Source organism: Dermacentor andersoni, chromosome 7, assembly GCF_023375885.2.
Source record: "Dermacentor andersoni chromosome 7, qqDerAnde1_hic_scaffold, whole genome shotgun sequence".
Lineage (NCBI taxonomy): Eukaryota > Metazoa > Arthropoda > Arachnida > Ixodida > Ixodidae > Dermacentor > Dermacentor andersoni.
In genome coordinates this window covers 61,030,754-61,058,638 of record NC_092820.1, presented here as the reverse complement: position 1 = coordinate 61,058,638, position 27,885 = coordinate 61,030,754, and the positions used below count along the sequence as shown (strand labels likewise).

At 45.5% G+C, this 27,885-nt stretch overlaps 1 protein-coding gene across 1 annotated transcript in view; it reads right to left on the bottom strand.

Moving 5' to 3' along the window:
• LOC126534407 (uncharacterized) overlaps positions 1-27,885 on the bottom strand; it is a 58,265-nt gene that overhangs the window by 9,111 nt on the left and 21,269 nt on the right. The window contains exons 5-9 of the mRNA XM_050181691.3: positions 20,351-20,424; positions 17,016-17,086; positions 11,534-11,640; positions 10,374-10,438; positions 2,432-2,520 (exon numbers count right to left, since the gene is read on the bottom strand). Of these exons, the coding sequence (XP_050037648.2) occupies positions 2,432-2,520; positions 10,374-10,438; positions 11,534-11,640; positions 17,016-17,086; positions 20,351-20,424 (406 nt within the window). The remainder of the gene's footprint in view (positions 1-2,431; positions 2,521-10,373; positions 10,439-11,533; positions 11,641-17,015; positions 17,087-20,350; positions 20,425-27,885) is intronic.

Here is a 27,885-nt window from a genome sequence, read left to right as displayed (position 1 = left end):
TAAGGACACGCCCTGTAGAAGTGATCGGCTTCACTGCAATGAAAACACAAGGGCCTCCGGTCTGCAGTGCGCCATACGTAGCTCTTGCGGGGTGGTCGTGTTTCAGACATGAATGGCGTGCAGCGAGTCCTGAAGTCGCCAGTTGCTTGTTCAACGGTGTGCACACCATGAAAGTCTGGGACGTCGCGCACAACGTAAAAAGTTGGAGACAACGAACTTCTCGCAGCTTCCACATACGACATGCGAGGCTGTGGCTGCCGTACCTCGTGCTGTGGTGTCTCGCTTCGCTCCGAGACTTGTACTGCTTGCCTGATTTCCTCCCGGACGACCTCAGCCAGAGCGAGTCGCGGTACCGATGCCGGAGCCACCTGAAGCTTTTGAAGCTCTTCTCGGACAACAAGCCTAATGAGCTCCCGCAAGGCGTCGGTATTGTCCAAGGGTACAGCGAGAGGGTCACGCGATAGGGTTGACACGTCGTGGTTGTACTGCCTTGTTCGCTGCTGTAGTGCCTTTTCCATTTATATGGCTTCCGCGGGAAACTCTGTAACGGTCTTTGGTGGGTTGCGTATTAGTCCACCGAATAACTCTTGCTTGACGCCGCGCATCAAGTTCCTGAGCTTCTTTTCTTTCGGCATGGATGGTTCCGCGCGTCGGAAAAGTCGGCACATATCTTCGACAAACACTGCGACACTTTCGTTCGGCCGCTGCACTCTCGCCTGAATCGCAGACTCAGCTCGTTCCTTGTGATTGAGGCTGGCGTATGTGCTGATTAGCTGCCATTGGAATTCATCCCATGTCGATAGGGCCGCCTCACGGCTCTCAAACCATGTCCGTGCATAGTCCTCGAGGGCAAAGTAGGCGTTACATAGCTTGCGCTCTGGAGTCCAGCCGTTGAATTCTGCGACACGCTCAAAGTGATCGAGCCAGTGCTCAACATCTTCGAAGGTGTCCCCATGGAAGAATGTGGGAAGTCGCGGCTGGTTAAGGACGACCTCGGTCGGTGCGGTTTAGGAAGAAGACGGAACTGAGGTACTCATCCTTATGACTCGATTGGGTAGAGGCTCATGCTCAGGGGGCAGTCCTTGAAGTCGACGGCTTGTCCGTATGTGAACTGGTGTCAGCTCGACCGGACTTCGTACTGGGCTTGTAGGTTGTGTTCGATCTGGAAGTGGTAGCATGTTACCCAGCACCTCCACCAGAATAATGTTACGTAGATTGAAGACGGAGTCTTACAAAACAGATGCTTCTGTTTAATGGTGGGCCAGGAGAAGAACATGCAGCTCACGCGCTTCACCGTCTTTCATGGCACCTGCCTTTGCGCACGCTGTCCCGTGGTGCGGGAGCCCCACATCATTGTGTCAATATTGCTTCTGATCACGGAGCTCCAAGAGGAGATCACAGCTTGCCGTCATCAACGCCTTATAACCTGAACCAAAAACTTCAAAGACTTGGAAACAAGGAATGGTGAAATTGTTTGCACTGGTTTGTCTGGCTTTTCCAAGTGAATTACATGGAAACAAGGGAAGCTGTCGACTTGGCATCCGAAAAACTGAAAGACATCTTCGGTGCGCCCTCATTTCTGAGGACGATCGGGGAGTTTAGGAAAAGCATTTTCCATAAGTACAGTTGGGTTTTCGGCCGCGATGCCAACCACCCACCATGGAGCCCAACAGGGGGACATGACAGAAGTTCCTGCTAGAGAAACCCTGCCAATGCCAGCCGTACATCGTTGCTATAACCAAATACAGCATAATTAAGGCTGGCTAGCCACACAAGGTAAACCCTTGCCACCGAGAAATTCGGAAGTAAGGAGAAGTGAAGAAAGGAAAGATGAAAAAGGCGAGAGAGAAAGACGAAGATCAGAGTGGAGGACAGGAAAAGGCAACTGCAGATTTCTCCCAGGTGGGTCAGTCTGGAGGTGCCATGTATGTGAAGCAGAGGCCAGAAAGGTGCGTTTCCTCTGCCTGGGGGCCTTAAAGGTCCAAACACCTTGCATCGGCTCAACCTCCAGTATCCCCTTTTCCCCAGACACGGCTAAGCCGCGCACGGCTAGACGCGGGAGGGTCTGACTCTCATGTGCTCAGTTACGTAGTGTCGCAACACACCAAACGCCTGCTGACCCAGACGCCCCTGTGTGGCTGCTCCTTGAAGTTTTGGTTTCTGCCTTTATCAAGAAGCGTGATCATTCACTGGCGTGGGCAGTTTCGTGGTCCTCACTTGCTGTGTGCTTGCGCGCCGCAATATTTCACAACTCGCACCATTAGTGCATTGTGCTATGGTGCACGAATACTTCAAAAACAAGTCCTTTTAATTCTAACAAATTTTAGAGCCCCTTCAAGTTCTAATTATCAGGATTCGACTGTAGCAGTGGGTAGCACGGGCTGCAATCCTAGGCCAGCAAAGAAAAAATTCCCTCCAGGCCAAAACATACCAGTGTCCGGAAAATTGTCAGTCTTGACAATGACCCAAGGCTTGCCTGCCATGCTGCATGTGTGGGTGTCACTCGTCTTGCAGTAGACTCTGCACAGCAGCAGAAAGAGCGAGGAAGCAAGCATACTGTGACAACACATCCCCTCTGTATTTCACATCGGAGCAGTACCTCACTTCAAAGACCGTTCCTAAATACAGATCTCCTTTTTCAAAGCTAGGCAATCCTCCAGCAAAGATGCACGCCAATCACGCATTTGCTGCTTTTATGCTCTTTGTAAGTGATTGGTTGCTACTGTGGCCTTCTTGTAAGCCTGGTCTCGCAGGTTTGGTTCTTGACTATGGCAGCTGCATTTTTATGGGACTTCTACATAACAAATTATGAAGTAATTAGTTAATTGTAACCAATAACATATTTTTGGTAGGTTTGTAATTGATTATTTTTTTTCACTTGGTAACAATCCCTGTAATTTAATTACATTTTTCAACAACTGATTACAAATAACCAGTTAGGCCTCTTTCACACCACTGTAAAATGTTCAGTCGTGTCACCGCTACGGCACCGGTTTTCGTCAGGAGAGAGGGTTTCCGAGTCATTTTCTCCTCAAAAAACAAGTTCGTTGTTTCCGTTGCCAGCAGGGTCAGGGAGCCCGCCCCTACGAAATGGGCCAATCAGTAATGAAGAAGCCATCACTAAATAAAGCCAATTTACAAAGCTGGAGCTGGCAACAGCAGCGGCTGCTGCTCTGTTTACACTTGCGTTCCATGTGTGGGCACATCAAATACTGAGCAGTGCATTTCAGTGGTTTATTTAACAGATTTAACATTATTTAACAGTTAATTAACAGATCCAATGCATATTGTAGATAATATTTCTCTAGGTTTAGGCGAACTTGGGGCCAGTCAGTGAACACTGTACAAAACTGTGCTGCTCCTCCTCTCGATGTCACCACCGCCGTTGCCTATTCGTACGCTGTTCCATCGTGCCTGCTGCAAGTTTTTTTGACACAGTGGTGACTCGGCGGAACACTTGACGGCTGTGTGACTCAGGCCTTACTTTATTAACGAGACAAACTATAACAGGCGATGCAGCTTTGAGCACTTGAATTTCGCAGTGAATATACAGTAGAACACCCATGATCGTGGCCATGCAGCAGCGACGTAGGTGCACATGTTCAGTATTTGTTTTCTCATATTAACATTCAAGCAAACATTGGCCAACGATTTGCAATGGTTCTGCTACGGCTTGATAGTGATGGTCACATAGGTCACTGATGCTAGGAAGTCCAACTGGAGAGAATGTTCTCTGCTTTTCACTGGGCAAGCCGGGAATGCCTCCATTGAGCCCAGCCACAATAAAGTGCTGCGCTTCATAGAGCATGTAAAGCATCAAGCCTTTGAGTATGCACAATCTTGTGTATAAGGTGTTCATACATTACGATGCTGCTCTTGCCTCCAGCACGCACATTTATGAAATTTTCAGTGTCGCTGATGGTTTCTTATTTTATAGCTACTGACGGGATAGTTTCTCATCTTTGATTTTGTTGAAGCAGCGCAGTTGGAGAAAAGAGGTGTTCGCACGACATGAACGATAAGGACATACACAGGCGCCTGTGCATGTCCTCATCACACGTTCATGTGATATTATTTTCTTCCATGTGCGCTGCTTGAGCAAAAGCTTGTTTCCTGACAATAAAGTGAGGGAGGATGACAGACAAAAATTTTTGAAATGTGAAGGGCTGCTGAAAACCCACTGAATAAGCTAGCTAGGCCAGCTCGATATACAGTGCATTTGTGAAATATTAATAAGGTTGGGAGAAAATGAACGTAAGTGTAACTGACTAAATTTCCGCAATTGCTCAGTTATTTTTCCCAGGGCACTTATTGGTAACTGCAATTGCATTTTCAGATGAAGTAATCGTGGTTGTAAACGGTTACTTTCCCTCTGTAAGTGTACAAGCCCGACTTTGATGTGGGATGAATGCAACAATGCACACATACTGATCTATGGGTACATGCTGAAGAACTACGGGCACTAAAAATAACCCAGAGCCCGCCACTAAGGTATCCCTCATAGCCTTTGTGTCACTTTGGACATAAAGATTGATTGGTTGCGCAATCAACCAACCTAATACACAGCATAATTGACCTACACTGAGCATAATAACATACTTTTACTACACTCGGCATATACACAGCTATACATGGTATTTTTATTCTGCCCCATTTGAACCATATACATTGAAGAGGAACTTCCACACTTATTAAACAAGGTAAGAAAATGCTTCCAATCTGTTAGTGCACGTCACCGAGAGCATCTAGACCACGTGAGTACCAGCTTAGAACTGCCAATGTGGCAGGTCACAACCTCAACCCTGTGTCCCGCCATTTGTCACCTCTCACCAAAACCCAGTGGGCTTGGACACGGGGACGAAATGAAATAAATGTTTTTCTCTCTCTCCCTATCTATCTCTCAAGCACCACACCGCTGTTGCCTTACACAGGCTTGCATCGGAGTATTGTTGGCTACTGTGTTCTCTAGGGTCTATTGGCACATCCTTGTTTAAGACATCTTCCTAGAATGCGACTTCCAATAATAACACAAATCGTTTTGCTTCCAGTGACAATTGCTTTTACTCAGTATTCATGGTAATTACAGCAGATCAACACTGCTACTTCCACAATATTTTTTGAACACTTTAAAGTAGGGGTGTGCGCATACCGAATAGTAGATTTCAAATCAAATACCGAATTCAATCAAGAAAGAAAACCCAAACATCGAATTGAATACCAGAAAATTTAACGCAAACATTTATTCTTCCAAGCTGTGTGCAAAAAAAAAAGAAGTGTGCAGCTTGCACTAGTGGTGTAAGGCTGTAGTCGACAGCGGAGCTAGTGATCACCTAGCTTTTACATGGCTTGCCTAAGTTGTTTGTAGGTTTTGCAAGGTTATGCTAGGTTTCGCTAAGTTGTTGTCTCGGCGGGCTGGACACTGGAAGTTTTCGAGCAGTCGCAGGCCGGAATCGCTTCCTCGGCGACGTTGAGGTTTCAGGCGCCGACTCTCGCGTTCCTTGGATTGAAACTCGAGCCCCTCGACTCGGCGTTGCCTCTTCTCAGCCAGAGCTTCGGCGCAGTGTTCCGGATCAGCTCGGTGGCAACGCGTCTCCTCTCGTTTGGCAGTACAGCGCTCTTGCTGGTAAGCCGCTTCTTCTGTGGACGTCCGGAGTTTCTTCGGTCTTCCCATGGCAGCAGCATGTACACACGGAGTAGAGGAGGCGAGAGGTGTGTCACTGCACCGGCTGTTCTGAGCTTTTACTCGCCTGTGACGTCACGACTCCGCCCTTTGCACGTGGGGCGTGGAGGAGGTTACGCAGCTCGGTGCTCTCGCAGGTGATTGCTAGGCAACACGAGGCAGCGCACAGCTGGCTGAGTTTGTTGGTAGTGCTCCATGGCAAAAATAAAAGCTTAAACAGCTCCACTGTTAAAACAGTGCTGCACATGCTCAGGAGACTAATCACATTACTTAACAATAATCTTACTAGCTATCAGTTACTTATCTACCTATGAATCATACATAGTATGCTCTACTCTTATGAAAGAGAGCACCAAATTATTATGCCTGCACATACGAAGGTCTGTCCAAATGATTCATCGACAGAATGTGTGTCAGCTAGAATTGCCTAAAGCTGAAGAAATGGCCAATTTGTCCTAAATGCCATTGGGGCTTCCAATTTAATAGTGGACAATACAGTACATGCTTAATGGAAATTTTCTACTGCCTAGAAAGTACTGCTTTCCAGTTTTCTTCTGCAGAAAACAGATTGTTTTTCTATCTTTATGGCAGGTGGCTTCCGAGGGTTACTGTCTACTTGCTAAGGTCAACCTGCATGACAGACAAAAGTGGAGAATGCGCATCACACCACTTGGCACCGCTCTGAGCGGTCACTGCCGCCGCACGTGTCAACCGCTGTTGCTGCCGGTGGTAAAGATTTCCCAGATGGGGAGGCCCAGGGCAAGTCTGCGCAATGCCCCCCCCCTTCCCTGCTCCCTTTTTTATTGCAAATGGACACTCTAGGCGCATTTCTGCAGTCAGTGTCACCGTGATGTGCCGTACATAGTCCAAGTGCTATACTACCATGACCGTGCACTGTATGCAGTAGGTGCGACTCAGAGGTGTGCGAGGGTGAGCCGAGGAGTATGGCTTGATCTCACATACTCAGGGGAGGAAGGCGGGGTGGGAGCACACAGTCTTCCACCACGTGCAAGGCACGAGGGAGCAGGGTTTACTCCAGCGGCGGCTGCATGTGGTGCAGCTGAGCACGGCCGCGGGAGCTCCTATCTTGAAGAGAACTGCGATGAGTACAGAGTGTAGATGTGCTGATGGCTCATAGCTTCGTGTGTGCTGTGTTCTCGCCGCTTAGTTCACTTGTAGAGAGAGGCAGCAGGGTGACGAATTCGCTCGCTGCTGCTGCCTCTATTCCTTAGGCCGGCATATTAGAGAGTTTTAGAATAGGGGCCCCAAAGAAATAGCGTCGAAGCCACTGCGCATGCGCGAGACGCAAACTGCGTTTGGGTTTTGCGTTGGGAACGCTATTTCACCGATTTAGCGGGAGCTCAAATAGCGTTCCCAAAAGCTTTGCGTCAACAAACATGGCGGCACCCATTGAAGCGACGGCTCTAACCTAGCACCAAACTGGGTTCGACTCGCGGTAATGCGTGAAGTTCGCAAGCTAGGAGAAGTGACTGCAGTTATCGCTTTCTCTCAACTAGCGTGTGTTATGAAGATTGATTCATTAGACGCCGCTGATTCCGAATTCGAGTGTGGATTTTATGGCTCGTAGGCCTAACACGGCTAAGCTTGGCTGGTGAAGGCACGTAAAGTTGGATTTGTTGCTCCAAACTAAGCACAACTAATTGTTTGCTGCTTGGAGAATAACCTCTAAATTGTAATTAAACGCAAATACACGCAAGTCAAAATTACTATTCATATCATAAGATGGTATATTTTATTTAATTATTTTTAATCGTTTTTCTTAGACGCCGTAGTGGCGCTGTCAGCGCAAGACGCTATCTGCAAACGCAAAGCCCTATTCTAAAACTCTTCACTCCTGCGTGCCCCAACGCTAACACCCGCAAAGCTCTTTGGGGCCCCAAAATATTGGGGCCCCTATTCTAAAACTCTCTATTGACAGCGAGCGCCCGTGCTCGAGTGAGATGTGTTTCGTTTGCCTGTGTGGACATGACACAATGTTTGTTAATTTAGTTAGTAGGGTAACGTTTACGAGTTTATGCAGCTGACAGAACTGCTTTCCTTACTTATATAGCTGTCTACTTATTTCGTATCGGAATCGATGCTTCGCCTTTGGAGCCTAACTGCGACTTTTTTTTTTCATCGGCGTCCGTTTGTCGTCCGTTAGATGCGTCCGCAGCCAGGGGTCAGTGTGCTGTCACATGATATTTCATTGTGATAGCAATTATACAAACACTCCAGGCACATTTCTGCCATTGCTGTAATGTTCCGTATAAAGTCCAAGGGCAATAACATCATCGCCACGTGCGGCATGTGCGAGTGAAAGTGTGCGAGGGTGAATTGATGATGGCGGCTCAATCGCGAGCGCAAGGGAGGAAAGCTGGGAGGAAGCGTGCCATCATCTGTCGCAGCAAGGCAACAAGGGGGGGGGGGGGGGTGGAGATGAAGGAGGAGGGTTTCCAGTGGCTGCGAAGTATGGCTTAGCTGACAGGGCCCTATCTTGATAGAGATCTGCAATGAGTACAGAGTGTGCGCCAAGGGACATAGCTTCATGTGCGCTGTTTTTTACGCTTAGTTCGCGTTGAAGCAAGAGGCAGCACGAAGGTCAATTCACTCGCGGCTGCTGCCATGCTTCCTCACTCCAGCGTCTTGACGGCGAGTTTCGACAATCATTGAGTGAGCTGTGTTCATATTAGCTTATGCATGCGTGACACCATGCATGTTAACTTAGTAAGTGAATGTTTACCAGTTTACATGGCTGATAGAACTACTATACCTACTTGATATAGTTGTTTACTATTTTGCTATGGCAATCGATGCTTTGCCTTTTGGAAGAAACTGCGTCTTTTTGGAGCTCACCATGTAAATCCAAAGCTATAGTCATGTGACGGGCTGCTCAAAGCTACGAAAAGAGGCCGTTGCGCGCCTACGAGTTCAGTGCGTTTGGAAAGGGGCCACCATATGGTACTTCGCATGAACATGAAACTGTATTCCCTTGCACTTGTTTTAGTTGGCGATGCAGTTTGCCGGCTTTCTGAGGGTTGCACAACCACTGTGAATGATTTGGCGACCATAACTTCAGTCCTCCACACCCAACGTCGCAGCTCCGATTAGGGCTAAGGGGTTAGACAGTGTAGCAAATGGCGTGGCCGTGAAGAAAATTCGCCCCTGCCAATGTGATGACAGGCAACAAGTTGCCGTGAAAAGCTTGTCACTCATTTGCTTCGACGGGTGGCTCATCAGTGACCAGTTGCACGATCAAGCATACGGGCTAGATTGACGAATGTTGAAGCGGCGTTCGGATCTGCAGCCAACCAGTCAGTCACTACCACGAGCACACGTGCCAAGTTCGCCTACGTGCTAATATGCATAGGTGTCAACTACAGGGGGGCTCCGGGGTTCGAGCCCCCTCCAATGTTTGCCCTGAGGGGGGGGGGGGCGGGGCAGAGCTCCCCCCTTCGCCTGATTTATAAGTAACCAGAGTTTTGTTACCCACATGATTTGAGGTTTCTTTTTAGTTGCCTTGACTTTTTCACTTAGAATTTTATTGTGGCTAAAAGATTCTTTTACTGCATCATTGTCGGTGTGGACGTGCACAGTTTTTATTTGATACTTTCGCTTTATTTCTACAAATCCTGAAAATAAGAGGACGAGCACATTAGAAACACCAGTGGTGGCTACCTCATCCACGTTATGAAGAACGGCAGCAGTGGGAGGGGAGTGCGAACGGTTCATACAGCTGCGCGATTCACCTTGACTCCGCAAATCAGATTCACCATCATCATCACTGCCTGTTTTTATGTCCACTACTCCGTCAGCAATATGTCCAATTATCAGTCTCTCTTAGACTATGCGATCTCCAACACTAGGGGTGCAAAAAGACAGCCCAGGAATGAAGACAACAGACATTAAGTTAGCAACCATCCTTGCTCACCCTTTAGCACCATGATTAAGGGGACATTAAAAGGCAACACTGGTAGCCTTTTGAACCTGTTTTCATTTATTTGGCTAAAAAAGCTGAACAATGAAGAAAACTGAGATACGTTTCCTATTTCTGCCTTTTACACTAAAACCTCGGAGCCAATACATCAGTGCCGCTGTGGATATCGAAGTATTTTCTCATATCAAGGCCATTTTGGTACAAAAAGAGTTTTTGAAACTTGCTAGGTTTAGTCTTTTGTTCTTTCGGAATGCAGTGCAGTCCTTCGCTAATAAATTGAGCTTCTGCTGCATTCTAGAAGCCATTTCCACGTGCACTGTGTTGGAGCAACAGGTGGCTCATGACAACCTGCACTTTTAAACACATTTTGCTGCACTGATTGCACAAGTGCAAGTGCAGCCAAAGTAAAATGGGCCACCTATAAAATAATAAACAGATATGGCCATGCTATGTACACAATTTTGACTACTCAGCCAACTGACAACCGTAAATTATTCAGTTGTGCACTCAAGCATGCGTTTACGGGATCTGTGCTGTCGTACTGCTCTTCGACAGACATTGTCAACATAGCCATCACCCACAGTTTTGAAAAGAAAGGCACTGTTAACAGCGGCCACATTTGTTAGAGAGCCAAGTACAGTGTTTTATCTGTAAGCCTGAAAAGAGCTTCAGCAGGAACATACCTCAAAGTGCCTCCTGGTATGGGGCAAGGAATGTTTTGCATAGAAAAGGCAAGTGAAAAAGACAAAGACCTACCTGTCTGTGGCACCCTTGATGCGCACTTGGTCCTCGCATTCCAGGCTCTTCTCTCCCTGCTTCACCTGTGTGATGTGACAGCAAAGAAATAACTACATGCATTCCTTTTTCAAGCGATCATTACATTACATCACAAAGCAACGAGCAGCTTTGCACACAAGTCACAAACCACTCTTGTTCCATAGAGATTCTTTAGCACCTCTCATCAGAAAGGGTATGCGATACCTGTTGCAAAAAGTAAAGAATGCGTCTCATATTAAGGGGCACCTCTTCTCACAGATACTTCTGAACAAAAACGTTTTGAATGTACCTGATCAGCAGTCAAATTCTGCCATTGCAATGTCCTCACAACTTTTTCACCCCCCCCCCCCTTTTTTTTTTTTGTCATTCGAATGACGTTCAAAAATGCATGCTGCCATGCCCAAGCAGAACGATTCCTGCCATGCTCCACTCATCGTCACGACAAGCGTTTGCATCTACACAACACTGAGACAGTTGGGTTCGACTCTTCATTGGGCTGCATAATCTCAGAGAGGCCAGAGTATTGGTCCAGTGGTATCATTCTCTGCCACCAGATCACACTCTTGCACCATCTGTTACGAGATTTCTTTACTTCGGTTCTGCTAGAGGCATCGCTTAGTCATGACATCTAAAGAAATAAAGCCAACGCCCATTGCATTCAAAAGTGCATTCAAGGTGACATCACCATATTGAAGTTACCGCACTTTCATTTTCGCATAGAAATCGCTTAGAAAGCCTCTGCTGATGGTAAGATTGACTTTCTGGCACGCAATCTAATCTATCAATCCAGCTGCAACGTTACCCTTTAGCGTCCTTTTAATTTAAATGTAACAGTGAAACATGAACAGTTTTTATGCTACAGCATTAGTCAGCCATAGTCACTGAGGCACTGCAGCAGGTACCACATTGTGCTATGAAAGTGCAATAATGAAACAACAGTGACAATCATTGTATGGTGGCACACATAAAGCACTTTCATAAGCATGCTATTTGGCAAGATTCCTAGTGTTTGCTGTGCAAAATCTGAGCCTGGTCCTGCTCAGATTCCACATGGTGGTGCAATTCTGTAGTGCATACAATCCTCCAGTCTAGCGTTACTCGGCATTCTCTCTTACTGCCCTTGCAAGCTGAGATCTCACCTTGTCAATACAGGGGCAGCCTCGCAGGCCTGATATGGAGAACTGGTTCACATCGTTCAGCCTCAGGTATGTGTGGAGCAGGAGCGTGAATGCAAACTCCGCATCACCTGCAGCAACAACAAATGCACAAAACGGCACCAGCTATCATTAGGAACGTAAAAAGAAGGCCTGAAACAAGAAAGACTGGCAAAATGAAAATATTCGTGAAAGGAACTAGTGTCAAGAGGTGCAGATGGAAACAATGCACCAAATGATTGATTGCAATGCACCAGGAGTGGCATTCTCCGTCATTAACATTGAGGAATACCTTCACGAGATATTGCATGACTAGCGTCGAAGATGTTGACATCTACGGGCAACAGTGTTTCTGCCACTTTGCTAAGAGATCAATCTTGGCACCAATGCATTAGGTACTACTCGCGCAAAGTCTCTCAAAAGTGATAGTATCCCTGAAAGTGATTGTCGAAGAATGTGATCCCACCAGTTTGTAGCATTCACAGTGTATTGCACCAATGTCTTGTCATTTCACGGACATAGATTCACTGAGTCACTGACATGTGGCATTGCATATTTTTGGAACTTATAAAAGGGATCAAGTGTTGAAGCCATGAACTACACAGCTAGATTAGGAACTATGGTGACAGATGGTATGCGGCCTTTAGCACAACCATGGCTACACATGTCACCTACAGTGGGATGTTAGTGGCTGAGTGATTATATTAGCAGCATGTCAGTGGACATCTCGTGCAGTTTAAAGGTACTTCCGAAATTGCCATAAAGGAGCTCGGAGCTGAGACATGTTTGTTTTATCTGAGATGCACTGCAGAAACACTCACACAGTTGTATATTTAGGGGCACTATAAAGAACCCTGGGTGGTCAACATAGATCTGAAGCCCTCCAGTACGTCTCTCATAGCTTGCGTGTTATTTTGGAACATTGAACCCCATAAATCAATTCAAGAGAACGGTGCAGGCAGTGTTCAGTTAAGAAAGTCAAGGAGCGAAGGGCTACCATTATGCCCGCAGTGACAGCATAGGGATAGAAGCCGGCACCCTTCACGAGCTTCGGAAGAAACACCTTACTGACAGTGACCTTTCCACGTGGCATCCAAGTACAGGTTCAAGGAGTGGGTTAGACGACCTTGAAGCATATGCTCGAGTGTACTGCAACTGTTTCGGGACTAGTAATGCTTTCCTTCCTACTAAAAGAAAACGGGGGCTGACAGATAGACTAGCACATGTGGTATGAAGGTTGTAAACAGAGATAAGTTTATGCCTTCCTACTAGAGGTGGGCAAATACCAAAAATTTTTTATATGAATCAAACAAGAACAGTATATGTCAAATATTGAATAGAATATTGAATATAGAGGCATATACGAATTTACAGTAAGGATATTTGTTTCTACAAACTTAGGTACCATGACTGTGCTGACAAGTCCAAAAAAGACAACTGACTATCAAGGACAGAGAATAAGTTTTCAATACAAGATCAGTAAATGTCATTAAAAACTGCACAAGCAGCCTCTCGACATTTTTAGAGAATGGTTGCTAATAACTTTTCTAGGAATTAATGGCTGCTGTATGGAATACAGCATTACAAAAATGATAAATACAGTAAAATGCTTCTTAAAGAACACTTCTACAACGAAATCACCTGTATAACGAAGGATTCATTATGCCCCAGCTGCATTCCTGCTTCATATGTATTGTGAACACCTCTACACTGCAGATCATTGCAATGAATTTGCCTATACAATGAAAGAATTCAGGTAACCCCGACACGTTATTTGCTGCTTCACAGCGAACACCACTGCCTTCCATAGATGTCACCAAAGTGCGCCATGGGTGTACTTCGTGCAAACAGCAGCGCTAGCAACGCACTTGACGAGTGGGATGATGTCAGAAGTAGTCATGTTGCACTGCTCCAGGAATCGCTCAAATTGTAGGCTGCTTGCTGTAGCTCATCAACAGGTGCGAAGGCTGATGAATATGTTGTAGTTGATGACAATGTGATGGTGCAATCCTACAGCTGACGACCAACGACATCTTCAAAGCCAGCTAGAGTGGAAAGGACGCCAATGTCAGCAAAAGCAACAGTGATGAAGATCATGAACTAAGAATTTTGACGATAAAGGAGAGGATAACAGCATTTTATGATCTACGGCTTTATTTTGTGCAGCTCCTGTGTTTTGGAGCTGAGCATGCTGTGAACCACGATGCAACAATGTTAGGTGCAGTCGCACATTCTGTTCACAGTAAAAATTCTGTTCACTAAGTCTCTCGTAAGTTCATGTTAAATAAAGGTCTTTTATTCAAGATGCTTAGTGTGCTCCAGTGTGAGCAGTGTGGCGTACATCCATTACAATGAAGTGGGCTGTATAATGAAGGATTTTGCTGCTCCCGAGCACTTTGTTATAGAATAGGTTTTGAAGACGAAAAAAAATTAGGCAGATCCCACACATTGTGGGAATCACACCACAGTCACATCATTCACATCACAAGTCACATGACTGATTCGTCTGTGATCACATCCGTTGTGTGAATACAGCGAAAAGAGAAAGCAGGGGGAGGGGGGGGGGGGGCAGAGAGCCGCTGGTCAAAGGCGCGACGTGCACAAGTCGTGCGTCCCCAAATAGAGAGTTTTCTGAAAATATCTGAGCGTTGTTGTATGCAGTAATTTCCAAGGTTAGGTGTGCAGACCTTCAATTTTTTTTTAGGTTGTTGTAATTGGGGGTGTGGCTTACAAGAGGAAAAAAATATGCTACCCAATGGCACATGCCCAGTGATGCAAGTTACACACACAGAAAAAATTAGTGACGTTTCACTTCATGAACACGGGTTACGCGCAAGCATATGGACGCCGCAAACGTGCACAGCAAGCACCACGGCATCGCAACACAAACTGAAAGGGCATGACCGCAGCCGCAAATGCTACATTGATCTTGACGGTCGGTATGGTGCCTGTTGTGCCACAGGGAAAGTGCCATTGCTACACATGCAAAGAAGAGACACCACGAACATGCACAGCGAGCACCGCAGCATCTAAGCAAAACGCTATGCACGAAGGTGAACTTTCTCATTGAAACACGGCCTCTTGATTGGGTCGACCTTGTTATTTCGCACTTTTAATATTTCAGTCTGAGAAGATTTAATATAAAAGGCATGTGCTGTCGGTGCTTTGTTTCGTGACATTTCTTTGTAGGTAGTCATTCTCAAAATTCCGATGAATAACTTTGTAAAGAATGTAGGACAAAGTATGAGCAACTTTAGTGATAGAACAAACAACTTTAGTGCTTTATAGAATGCTTCGTGGCCTCAGACAAACACCGCCGATTTGAAGTGCTGGCCAGTTATGCTTGCACATAAAATTCCCCCACAAATACAATACTCCGTAATGCGAAATTTGAGCACAGCTCTACACGTGTTTTCATTTTGCGATATATGGGCATGGACTTCTTGTCCATGGAACACCATATATTTTGAACTTTAATATAATGAAGTGTGTTTGTACACAATTTCAATGCTAAAATGCGCACCTCAAGCCTAGCTGCCATAGCTTCCTCCATGTGCTGCAGTACATGGGCTTAGGCAATGCTTCCTCTGGCTTAGGTTAGTGCACCATTCGGCTTCCCGTTTTCTGCGTTTGCTCTATCAGCATGGAAGTGCCGACTGTAAAGACATGCCGAGTTAATCACGATGGAGCAATTAAAAGGAAAGCTATCATGCGTGCGGAGACTTGACGGAAATTGGGCCACATCACGGGTGTTTGAAGTTCCCGAAACTTGCCTGCAGGACTGGCGCAAACAGGAGAAGCGTTCTACGCCAGCGGCTGCTAGGTATGGGGTGGCCTATCTTGAAAGCAATCTGCGATGGAGATAAGAGTCTATGCATGTAGGCGCACCGCACTGTGTTCTCGTCCCTTAGTTAGTGTCGATGCGAAAGGCCGCATAAAGATCAATTCCCTCACTCCTGCTACCGCACTTCCTCACTCCAGTGTTTAGAGTTTCCACAGTCATTGAGTGAGACGTGCTCATGTTTGCTCGTGCGTGCGTGACACCATGCTTGTTAATTTAGTTAGTAAGCAAATGTTTAAATGTTTATACAGCCAATAAAACTACTATATCTTTACTTTTCTTATAGCTGTCTACTAATTTGCTATCGTAATCGATGCTTCACCTTTCGGGCAAAACTGCGACTTTTTTTATTTATCACAACTTTAGTGAATTGGGAGCAAATCTTCTTTTTTTTTTTCCAAATGAGAGAAAGTTGTATTTCTGCATGAAAGAATGAGGTGCGCAGTCCTGTAAAAGACTTCTTTTTTTAGGTCACAGAAAACGGGAGCATTACAATCAAGGGTGCGGTAGAATCGAGTAAATACGGTATTGTGCGTATATGGTGCGTATATATTCAAGCATTCGCCCATTCACTTATTGACACCTTGGCGATAGAGTGGGCGTAAAATTACGTGCCAGTTGAGGGTAGATGTGCGTAGATACTGTGCGCGAAACGTACTATGAAAGGAAGCGGCGCTACTCCCTTTGTCATTGTTTAACGAGCGGTACTCTCTCTTACTAACATTCCGTGGCAGAAGCGCTTTGTTTGAAGGTTAGCGATACAAGGCTGGCAAATGAGCAAATTTCTGCATCCTCGAAGAAATCCATATATCTCAAAGTGCTGGTAGCACATACGCACAGTTGCAGCAACGGTCCGCGAACTTGGCTGAACAGATTCATTTCATTCCTTAATATGCCAGTCACTATTTTTGCAGCCAACTACTGCACGTCCTCAATCCACATGATTCAATCCGACATGATTGGAGCATGGTGCATCAGCGAAAACTCAGTTGCATTTCCGAAGCTGATCGCAAAAAAGCAAGGTGGAAGCGGTAATGGTTTTGTATTCGTGCGCTGACTCTGAGGCGAAGTGCAGCGCGCCACCAACAGCGTCATCTCGTTTCTCTAGAACAAACTGCTCTGCAAAAAGGGTCAATACACGATTTTCATTCTAGCATTTCTGCATGCATCTCCATAATCTTCTTTTCTCTTCTTTAAATCTTATTACTCATACTGAGGTGCCCTCTGGCAGCAGAGCAGTGTACAACATTGGCAAATAAATGGTGCTTCAGAACAGGACGAGGAAAGACAGCACAGATGGGCACTAAAGTCACGTATTATCCTGTTCTAAAGCTTTGTTTCTTCGCCAAAGTAAGTACAAACCAGCCCAAATTAGCACTCTGTTGACGCGCAGCCTACCGATCTCTGTCTAGGTGCAGCAACATGTTTCCAGAAACTTTTGGATAACCTTTTACACAGGTGAGAGAAGGAGAAAAGGCAAAGAAAAGTGCCAAGGTCAGCCAGACAAACACTAAGCTGGCTTCTCAGCACTGGTAAAGCATGCAAGTACAGAAAGAACATTCCAAAATACGCTGGGACATTTGACAGCCTACAGCTGGTTGGGCACAATGGTCAGGAAGGCTTCACCTGTATTGGTCACCTTGACGTCAAGGACCAAATTGTTCTTTCTAAGGATGACTGTGTATAGCACCTGGAACCTGCGACAGAAAGCAGAAAGATGGCACATTAGAGTCAAGCGGGAGACACACGGTCTGATTTGGCAACCAATACGGCGCCCAATACGGCGTCCGACAGGCTGGAACGGCACCTGGAACCGAGGCATTTTGCCACACCAAAGCGAGGGGTCGGACGCCCAGCGTGCGACAAACTGGGCAAGTTTCCGTTGTCCAATGCATCTGGCAACTGCACCCACGTTTGGCCTCAGCCAATGACACCATGACAAGCGTACAACATTCTCCGACATTCCTTCCACAGAGGCAGCGCTGGCAGGCCAATTTCTCACCGCTTTTTTTTTTTTAAATGCAAAGCATTTCTTGGCGAACATTTGCCACTTTACAGTATTTCTCTCTCTATTCGTCTCTCTTTCTCTCTATCCGTCTCTCTCTGTCTATCCGTCTCTCTCTCTCTCTGTCTATCCGTCTATCTGTCTGTCCGTCCGTCCATCTATCTATCTAGCCGCCTACATCTTGGTGCTCTCATGGTCATTTCATTAAATTTGCATGTGCAGTGCAGTCTACTTATAACAATATCAAGAAGAACGAAAAATCCAATTGTTACAGCCGATGATCGCTATACTTCAAGTGCCATAAATTTGCGACTTACGATAAAAAAAACTGACGTAGGAAGTAGGCTGTGAAAAATGAAACATTTATTTGTACCTCTAAAGAGCATGTGAAGCGTCAGGCATAATGAAATAGTCAGCAATCTGTAGTTGCTTTTGCAGAAGTTTCAGGTTTACAACTGCGAGGTTCATCCCATTTAGCGGCGCTGTGCGGGCACTGACGGCTATAATTTAGCTTGCAAGAAATCAATGAGCAACTCTATCTACGACAGTGCACTTTGCGTGAACGTTGGGGTCTGTGTCAAAGATGGGTCACTATCAATCTCGTCATCACTGCTGCTGCTGTCGTCCCCTCCGTCGCACAATGCCACCATCTGTGGTGACAACAATCAGCCCGTTGGAGATTCTTTGCAGAACGAGGCAGTGCTATCTGCACTCAGAATCTCCTCCATCGAATCACCACCATCAAAGGTGGTGAGGAGGGGCACTGGCGTCCTTGCCATTATAGTTTCCTCACAACAGCTCTGCCATCCCCCATTTTGACTTTTTCATGCAATCTGGTTATAACAATTATCAGTTATAGCAGTAAAATTTTTTGTGGCACTTGAATGTTGTTCTAAGTGGGTTCGAATGTAGTATGACCAAAGTGTATTGCGAACATAAATGATATGTCGTCTGCCTACGTCTTGAGTATGTACCAAAATTGGCATAGTATGACAATAGTGTATGACGAACATAAATGATAGGTCATGACATGACTGTCGTGACATGCGTGACATGTACGTCATGAAACAGCCGCCTAAGTCTTCATGCTCTCATGATCATTTCGTTAACTTGGTGCGTACCAAAATTGGCATAGTATGGCAAGAGTGCATGATGAACATAAATGATAGGTTTTTTGACATGACATGACATGACATGTGTGTAAAGTAGGTCATTAAACAGCCTCCTACGTATTGGTGCTCTCGTGGTTGTTTTGTTAGCTTGGCAGGCTTCCTGCACACTGCTTCGCATAACATCGATTCCCACAGGGCTTGGGATCTGCCGGCTTTTCCTTTCTTTTTTCCTTGCCGGCTAGAATTCGTTTCCGACATGAAATAGTTAAAAATTCAGTAAAATTATCTTAAACGCGTGCCTGTTCTGCAAAGCAGCATCTAGGACACTAGTACGTAGTATTGGCGAGATCGGGAGCAGCAATGTGAGGACATTTCACAGGTAGACAGCACACACTGAGTGTCTGAGTGAGGCTGCTCACTCGGCTTGCATGTTTGCCTTTCGCGCTGACGGGGTCGAGTAAACCAATTATATTTAATTACGGGCAACATAAGTGTACAGTTTTAATCATGTTATCACAAATAAGCGTTCTTTGACAAGCTCGGGCTAGATCGCAAGTGCCATCAGCCGCAGCATATGCAGAGCTAGGCCTACTGGCGCTATCGTTGGCTGTCAACAGAGCGGTCAGTGGACTTTTGTGGATTTTGAAGTGTTTTGTCACTCGCAAAGGCATACTATTATTGACAGTATTTGCACGAAGCAAAGCACAATTGTGCAAGGTTGTTTATATTGCATTTCTTGACGAGTATATGAAGCCTTCTGAGCGTACAAGCTGGGGGGCTGAATCTGGGCGGAGATTACGTACCATTCGCTCGTTTGGATGCACGTCCCATGGGCCCTGAATCATCGTGTGCCACATGCCGGAACATGCAGCGCTGGAAGTCGGATCTGACGCTGAATCGTACCGTGTCTCTCTTCAACCGGCAGCTATTAACTCGGAGGATACAAACAATGCAGGTGGGTGCTGAACCTCCGACTAAATTTTACATGAAGTTAATATTCAGCAAATGTGATTCACGCTTACAGCTTCATTCAGTTTGCACATTTTACCGCATTGCTTGCAGCACAAATGCCATAGCACAAATGCTCTGCCACAGCCAGTCGGAAGAACTGCTAAACTGGCCAAGTGGTATCAAGCTCCCTGCTACACATTTTGAGAATGCTTCGCCATTTTGACCAAAACGTAACAGTTGTGCCACTCCTTTCAGTGCAAGGCAGTGGCACAATATACAGCACGCTCCCTTTAAAGATGAACATGATGGGAACATTAAAATTTGTTTGTCTCATGAGAAATCCATATTAACAGAAGGCCACTGACTCAGCAAGAACTAAACACAAGTCTGTAATCTGCTCAGCTTCTCAGAGAATTTGTCTTAACAGAGTTAATCTTAACGGGAGTCCACTGTTTTAGATATTGTGGAAGCATGCAGCTGCACCTACTTTCTGCGACAGTTATTATCTGACTGCCTCAGTGACTCTCTGACATCACCCTCAATGGCTGGCAGGTGCATTACTTATAATGAAAAAAACTGGTACTAACGAAACAGCAGACGAAGTAGCTTGAAGGAGCGTTCTCCCTCTTCAACTCGTCTGTTGCTTTCCTTTCATATTATAAATACGGCTTTGTTCGCACCAATTTTCTCATTACAAATAATTATTCATAAAAACAGTTAGGCAGAACAAAACTTTGCTGTGTTTCCCACATTCCTGCATTGCTGACGTAATGCTTCACGCCAAATGAACCATCCACGGCAGTGTTTGGTTGACTGCATCACAGCACAACTGATGTTTAAATAAAAAAGGGAATTGAATTGAGAGCCTTTCAGAGGCAGCAAGGAAGACTCACTTGAAGTTCCACATCTTCCTTGTCTCCTCAGAGTCCTCGAGCACCAGCGTCACAGCACAGCCGCCATCTGCAACCTGCACAGTCAATCATCCTCAGGCCAGTGTTTCAGGATAGAAAAATCAAGTAAATGTCAGTAGATGTGATCCTTAAAAGACATCAAATCAAGATCAGTATAATATTATTGTGCATACAATGTTTTACATTTTGAGTGACCATTTTCTCCTGGATTGTCACTTATCAATTTATCACTCTGTGAAAGACACACATGCTGTACAGTCGACTTCTCTTAATTTGACTCCGGTTAATTCTATTTTTTGGGTTAGTTCGACCACTACCTAAGGTCCAAGCCAGCACCAATGCATTTCTACGGGCCCAAACTTTTGTTATTTCGATCCTAAAATTGCCCTTCGCCAGATAACTTGAACTTTGCCAGTTAGCACACATGCATTTGACTCCTATAGTGACCCCAACAGTGACCCCAACAGAGTCTGTCTAGGTGGAGCTTAGATAGCAGTAAATGCATTGAACACGTCAATCTTCCGTCAAAAATGCCTACTTTCGGCTTTCGCTAGGAAGATTTTCAAGCGATAATGGTGGCTCACAGTGTCTGATTACCGTGTTTACCCAATTCTAATGTGCCCCTTTCTTTGTTTCCACGAAAATTGGGCTGGAATTTGCCTGCATGGTGCAATCAAATACGAAACCAAGACAGCCTTAGTGACATTTGTAGGCTTTACCACTTAACAAAAGTGTACTGCAGCAAAGCTGACAAAAAAAACTTGCAGCAAAGCTGACTTCAGGACACCAGCCACCACTGCAGAACATATATTAGACCCTTGTCCATTTCTCTTGCTAAAATTTTTGGGGCGCGTTAGGTTTTAATTTTTTTAGAACCTTTAATGCCATATCTACATTGGTTTTCTACTTTGGACACATAGAAAGCTGGCACAAGTTTCGACTCAGGGGCATGTTAGATTCGGGCAAATACTGCCAAATGAATCGGCAGTGTATTTTGGCATTTTTTCTGCATCTTAATTCAACCTGCCAGATAAGTCCATCAATTTTGTCAGTTTCATCATAGTCGAATTACCAAAAGTCGACAGCATTTGAAGTTTTTCTTTATGGATAAATCGCTGGTTGCATGTGCAGAAGCCAAGGCAGCTGTTCCACTGTTACATCAAAGAAAATTGACCAAAAAATCCCCAACAAAGTTGTCTCAAACAAAGCGAGAATCAATACACATACAGCTAACCTGAAGATTTGGACATTTGTAAAACTATCGCAGCTAGAGGAGGGGAGGGGGGTGTGTGGCAGAACACTTTCTTTTTTAAGGGATTTACTTTTTGCGACAAACTTACTAGCATTTCCACAACCGCAAGTGAAATCCGTGTCTGGGAGAGTAAAGAGCAAAAACTCCACTGGGGCGCAATTTATTTTTGCAATGATTTTGCTGTTGCCGACTTTGCCTGCTTCGGAAACTTCTCCATGTAGGTTTGCTCAAAGCAAGTACTACTCTGTTGCCCCTTGACCATCAGCAAACTTCCGAGTGTTTTCTCGCACACAGATGACCGAAACTCAGAGTTTTGTTCACAGTGCTGAGTATTCTCTCACATTCAGCACTGCTGTGGGGAATGGAGAGAATACCCAGCATAACCACTGAAATTCTGTGGAACCTGAGCGATCCGTTGACACTTCGAACACTTCCCAATTGCGACCACTGTACGTCCCACCTTGGCTCATTCGATACGTCAGCTGGAACCTGATATGCTTGCAAGTTGGCAAACTCAACTTCAAGTGCATCAATTATTTCTTTTGATTTGCCACTCAGCTGGGGTAGGATAGCAGGGAACGGTATAATAAAATGACATACACTGTTGAATGAAGCAGTTTCCAGAGCTTGTACTTGAGCAACTTCAGCCATCTTGAGATTGACTTCTTCTAGCGGGAATTTGTGGCGAATGTAATCACATGCTGCCGTTAAGTACAGACGTACAGCAGAGAACTGCTCTCTTTCAATACAGCTCAGTGTCTCAACCACAGGTAGGTTGTGCTGCCAATGACTATGTCTTCATCACCTTTCTGGTTCTCTGCAGCTCTGTGGTCAACTTCCAGCAATGAATGACATGCCTTGACAACACCTGGGCGCACAAATCTAGTCAGGAGATCCTCGAAAAGGCAATTACAGAGGCCCCTCAGCACATGAATCTGAGGAACCTGTGCCTCCAGAAGGCAGTTTGCGTTCTCAAAAAGCGGTATAACATTTTGGAGAAAAAGACAGCATGCCCTGTTTAGCTCCGATGACAAAAAATAGAACAGGCGCTCCTCACGGGTCATGTGGCTGGCTTCCCCAGAGTGCCTGGTATGAACTTTCAGCTTTTTTGCTTGAAGTGCAGAATGAGCTCCTTTCCTCTTTAGCAAGAGTTCATCGCCGTCAGTGCTTCTTTAAGCTGCTTGAACCTCGAAGCTGCTGCTGATGATACCACGCATACGTATTGCCCTCTCGTGGCGGTGCAAGGTACCAGGATGTAGCTTTACTACATTTTCACTTTTTTTTTTCACAAATAAAATGTTTTCTGTAATTTTTCAAGCAAGATTCGTAAAATCATAAGACTGCTCGAAATTCATACATTTTACGGAAAATTCAAGAGTTGGCAGGTATGAATACAGGAAAAATTGCATAACCATGACGAATCCATGTGAATCAGTATAATGCTTGCATAGTAATGAAGCTGAAATGAGACACTGGAGAAAAAAAAAAGACAGGAGGAAGACAACAATCACAAATCACAAGGCAACAATCTTCACTACACTCCCTCATAAATACGTACATTCAGGGCAATACATTTTGAATGTGATCGTCCATTCTGTAGCAAAAGAGTTATTTGTAGCCAAATAGCCCATGCAATACAAATAGTGTTGAACATTTTTTAATATACACAAGCACCAGCGATTACTCTAGAGTGTACTGTGCAACATGTATAAATACCCGTGACCAAAGAGCTAGCTTACAACAGCAGATGGCTGCGCTCACTACCATCATTGTGCTTTGAGTGTTGCTTGTTTGTGCTAGGCACAAGTTTACCCAATAAGGAGATCCCTAACTAGCATCTTTTGTAGTTATATTCATTACTGTTACTAATATGTGCATAATATTTCAAGCCACAGCTGTGCTTTTGAAGGGAGACATATTTTTGCTTTCTCAAAGGCTCAGACATGCAAGAGCTGCACCGTGTTTGCCTGACCCTTGTGTGCATAGATGAATTGAGAGAGAAAAAGCTGGGGACTGCACCTAGATACTACTGAGGACATGTTCTGCCCTATTTGTACCTGACAAAGCCATTATGCACACTGCATAACAGCAGTGAATAATTAAACTCTGTAACAGACTCGTTTTCCGTTCGTGTTTTCATGGCACCGTGGAGAAACCTTGAGCTCATGACTGCAAGGTCCTCAAGTTGAACCATACAATGCAAGTTCCCAGTGACCACGTGTCATTATTCATTGATTTGCAGGTGCTAAAGCAGCATCTATCTAACCCCCGCCACCACGCTGTGCACTGGGTTGCTCCACTACCCTTGGCAAGAACCTTCCGTGTCAGGATTGAAATTTTCGCCTTTCTTCTGCAGTACACGTTTCTTTTTTCCTATGACCACCATTTATGCCAAGGGGAGCAGAGTGACTCAACGTGCGCTGCGGGGGGGAGGGGTGGGAAGTGGGGGGAGGGTATGTAGATGCTGCTTTAGCGGCTACAGACAAATGAATGACGCATGGTTACTGCACAATTGTGTTGCTTACTTCGCCATAACAGACTCTGTATCGACTGCTGTGATCCTACTTGGACGGAAGCTAAGCGGTGGCTCTCGAGCAGTGCGCCTAGCTATCTGCTAGGGATGAAGGAAGTGAAGTGCGCCCTCCTTCGTAGTGCCTAGGCAAAGGCAGATTTTGAGAAGCAATAAAGTCCCCAGAGTTCTCCAAAGAATCCCCAAAGTCGGCCCTTGACAAAACAGAAGTACACAATGCTAAAAGATAGGGTAAGCACTAAATCAGTTTAGGCAAGTGACGGATTCTTTGAAAGTTCTGTTTTTACTTGCATGACCCAAAAATCTTGACTACCAGAGAAAAAAAGATTATAGCCACACTTGATTTTTTTTAAATTTCATGTCGAAAGCACAGCACTGGTACGTCAGTGTGACACCAGAGATTTCAAATTGTTTACTTGTATTCAGGCTGGTTTGTCACAAGAACAGTTCTCTAAACCTGTTAGGTTGAGGCTCACTTTAAACTCTGCATTTAAAAAGCTGTTTCCCTTTGTCAGTACTTTATGACAAACAGGTTAATCTTACTTTTCATCACTGGATCAGTAGACAGAAGAAAAAATCCGCCGACCCACTTAAGAATCAATGAAACCTTACACCAGGGCTTCAAGTATTTGTGAGACATTGATCAGCTAAATTCAAAACCCAACAATCCTTGCACTGCTGACTACCTTTCAATGCTACAAAACAATCTGGAGAAAATATTACCAACCTCCTACTTATTGCATAGCTTTCCTTCCTCGAGTGACATAAATGAGTCGACAAAATGAGTGACCAGCCCTCTAAACCAATTATATACAATGTAATGACGAAGAGCGGCGACGGGGCTCGGGCAATGGCGTGAGGAGTGTGAAAAAGACGAAGAAGGGCAGGATAGAACAGCCAACCCAGTGAACAATGGGGGTTGTTTATGTTCTCTTATTTACAAAGGTGCAGCCGTGAAACACAGAGACATTGGAAGACCTCAATCTGCCTAGGTCAATGGCCCTTCGAAGTGGACGAGTATTTTTGGACTCACAGCCCCAACCATCTAAGGACGGCGTGGCTCCTCAGCAGGACCGCAACGCCGAAATTGCCTGGACCTTGTCCATCCTGACACCACAGCAGAACACTATGGCAAGCTGTTCTACTTCTGGCATTGGGTATGCCGCATTTACACTGCTTTGGAGACTGAAATTCCAGCTTCATGGCTTTAAAGAGACCCTGAAACGATTTTGAAGTTTTGTACAAATGTGCTGAGTCATTAAAGTAGAGGTCCTTCTGATCACTAATCGACGCATATAAGTGCTCTGCATAAAGCGTGCAATTTATTATAAGGTTTTAAAAATGCACATCGCTCTGCTGAATTTTAAGCTGCCCCTACCCATTTGACGTTCTTTGCCCCAATGACGTTAGTAGGGCAAGCTATCCGATTGGCTGCCCAAGGCGCGTCATCAATTATTTTTCCAATTTTATTGTGAACAAACGTTGTTCATAATAGTTGAAATGTTAGTTAATTTGTTTCTATAAAAAGAAAGTAGCAGAAAGTAAATGCACAAGAGCAATTTCTCACTACACTTAAGCACTTCCGGCACACAGCAAACGTCGTCTGCTTGTGTTACAACATGCTGCATTTTGACTTGAGCTCCACGGTCAGAGTCGGTCTCAGTCTTTTCGTGAGCACCACGAGTCGACTTTGTCGTGTTGTGGGCTGCAAACATACTGATTGGCAATATGTCAAGCTGTGACATCCTATCCCTCTGCAAGGCAGCAGACGAGCGGAGTGGCTGCAGTGCATCGGACTGTTGCTATCCGATCGGCGCCAGGATTTGCATGTTTGCGGCTGTCACTTTACACCGGAAGATTACTACTACAACAGTGTTCCGCAAGTCCGGTACTCAGGTAAATGCAAGCGCATGGGGACAGGGCCTGGCCGTTTGACTGTGCCGTTTCACGGCATGAGCAGAAGCGCAAACATGAAAGGTCCGCATGGTGCAGCCACTTGTGGCACAGAGCTCAACCAAACACAGTAGCAGTAACGAAGTGTATTCTTCTTTGCTGCTGGTGTAAATCTTTCACAGGAGCATAATCGTTAACATTGTTTTTGTAAATGTTTAAAATGTTTTACACTTGGCTAGAGCAATATTAGCTCTTTGTTTGGCTGGTTAGGCTCTGCGCCAATGGGTGTCTGGACCGTGCAGACCGATCAGGCAGCTCACGTACGCCTACGCTAAAGTTCTTTCATCAGCTTGAGTTTATGCCTCCACTCATCCGTCAAAATGCCCAGCTCACCGGTGGTTACCGGAATATCAGACACGTTTGGCACTGCGACACAATGCTTACAACGCACGCTGCTTCTATAGCTGTCACTTGCGTTCGACTGCCAAGCAGCTGGCGGAGAGGTTAGAAAGGCTTTGCGCGCTCACTCCTAGAGAACCGGAAGTAGACGACACGACATGCCATCATGACGCAGAGCCAGTGAAGGGGGAGCTTAGCCCTGATCACTTGGTGAACGAGTTGAGGAGAAAATGCATGGCTATGGAGGAGGGTAACTTGTAACCTTCCATAGCTCTCTTAATATGAGACGCTTCACAGAAGTTGTGGTGCGAATGATTAACTTTAGCTGTATGCTACACCTCTACAAAATTTTTTCCAAACCGTTTCAGGCGCCCTTTAAGGACAACCCTACCACCTGGCTCTGCATAATTGACTCTGTTGCCCTGAAACACTCTTGGCCAGAGTCAGTCAATAAATTTATTGCGGAAGGGGATCTCCGAGGAGCCGCTTAAGCCTGGCATCGCTTCCTAGGAAGCAAATATGCCTCATAGCCAACTTGGAGAGCAGTCCTGAAGTCCGCATTTGCAGCACTTCTGAGTGCTTATAACGCTTGGTTCATGGAAATGCGGTCACATCGACAAGCCAGACGTGAAAACATCGTAACATGCATCTACAGCAAACTACACTTCTTGCAAGCATGCGACATAGCCTGGGCCTCTCCTGCAGCCATACAGTATGTGGTCGCCGGAATACATTACTCGACACATGCAGCCATCCTGTCTCTGCAGACAGTCCAGGATGACATCAAGACTTTCGCCTGACGGGTGGCGGAGTAGCATGACACTGCTCGTCCACTCCAGGACATTGCTGTCAACAGCCCCAAGTACATTCCAGCATGCCATGAACACAGTGCTCGGTTCACTAATAGACTACACCTGCATTGTGTACCTCAACAACATCCTCGTTATTGGTGCAACGGAAGAACATCTGCAACATCTTGTCAAAATACTGGAAAGGTTACACGACGCCGAATTCCAACTCAACCACGACAAATGCCAGTTTGCAATGACTAGAATATCTTATCTCAGTTATAAGATATCTCAGGATGGCGTAGAGTCACTTCCAGAACAAATGGACACCGTAATCAGCTATCCCATGCCAACCTGTATTCAACAGCTGCAAGTATTTCTCGAAATTGCATCGTATTTGCGCAGACTTGTCCCAAACTTTGCATCAACCGCTGCTCCGCTCACGGATCTGCTTAAAAAAGGAGCTCAATTCCAATGACAACCATTGCAAAACACAGCCTTTCAAACCCTCAAACACCAGCTGACACATAGTCCTGTTCTGTGCCTCTTTAATGAATATTGGGCAACAGAAGTGCATACCGATACAAGCCAGGTTGACATAGGAGCAGTCTTGATGCAGCATGACCCGGACGGGCGTGAGCACGTCATTGCCTAT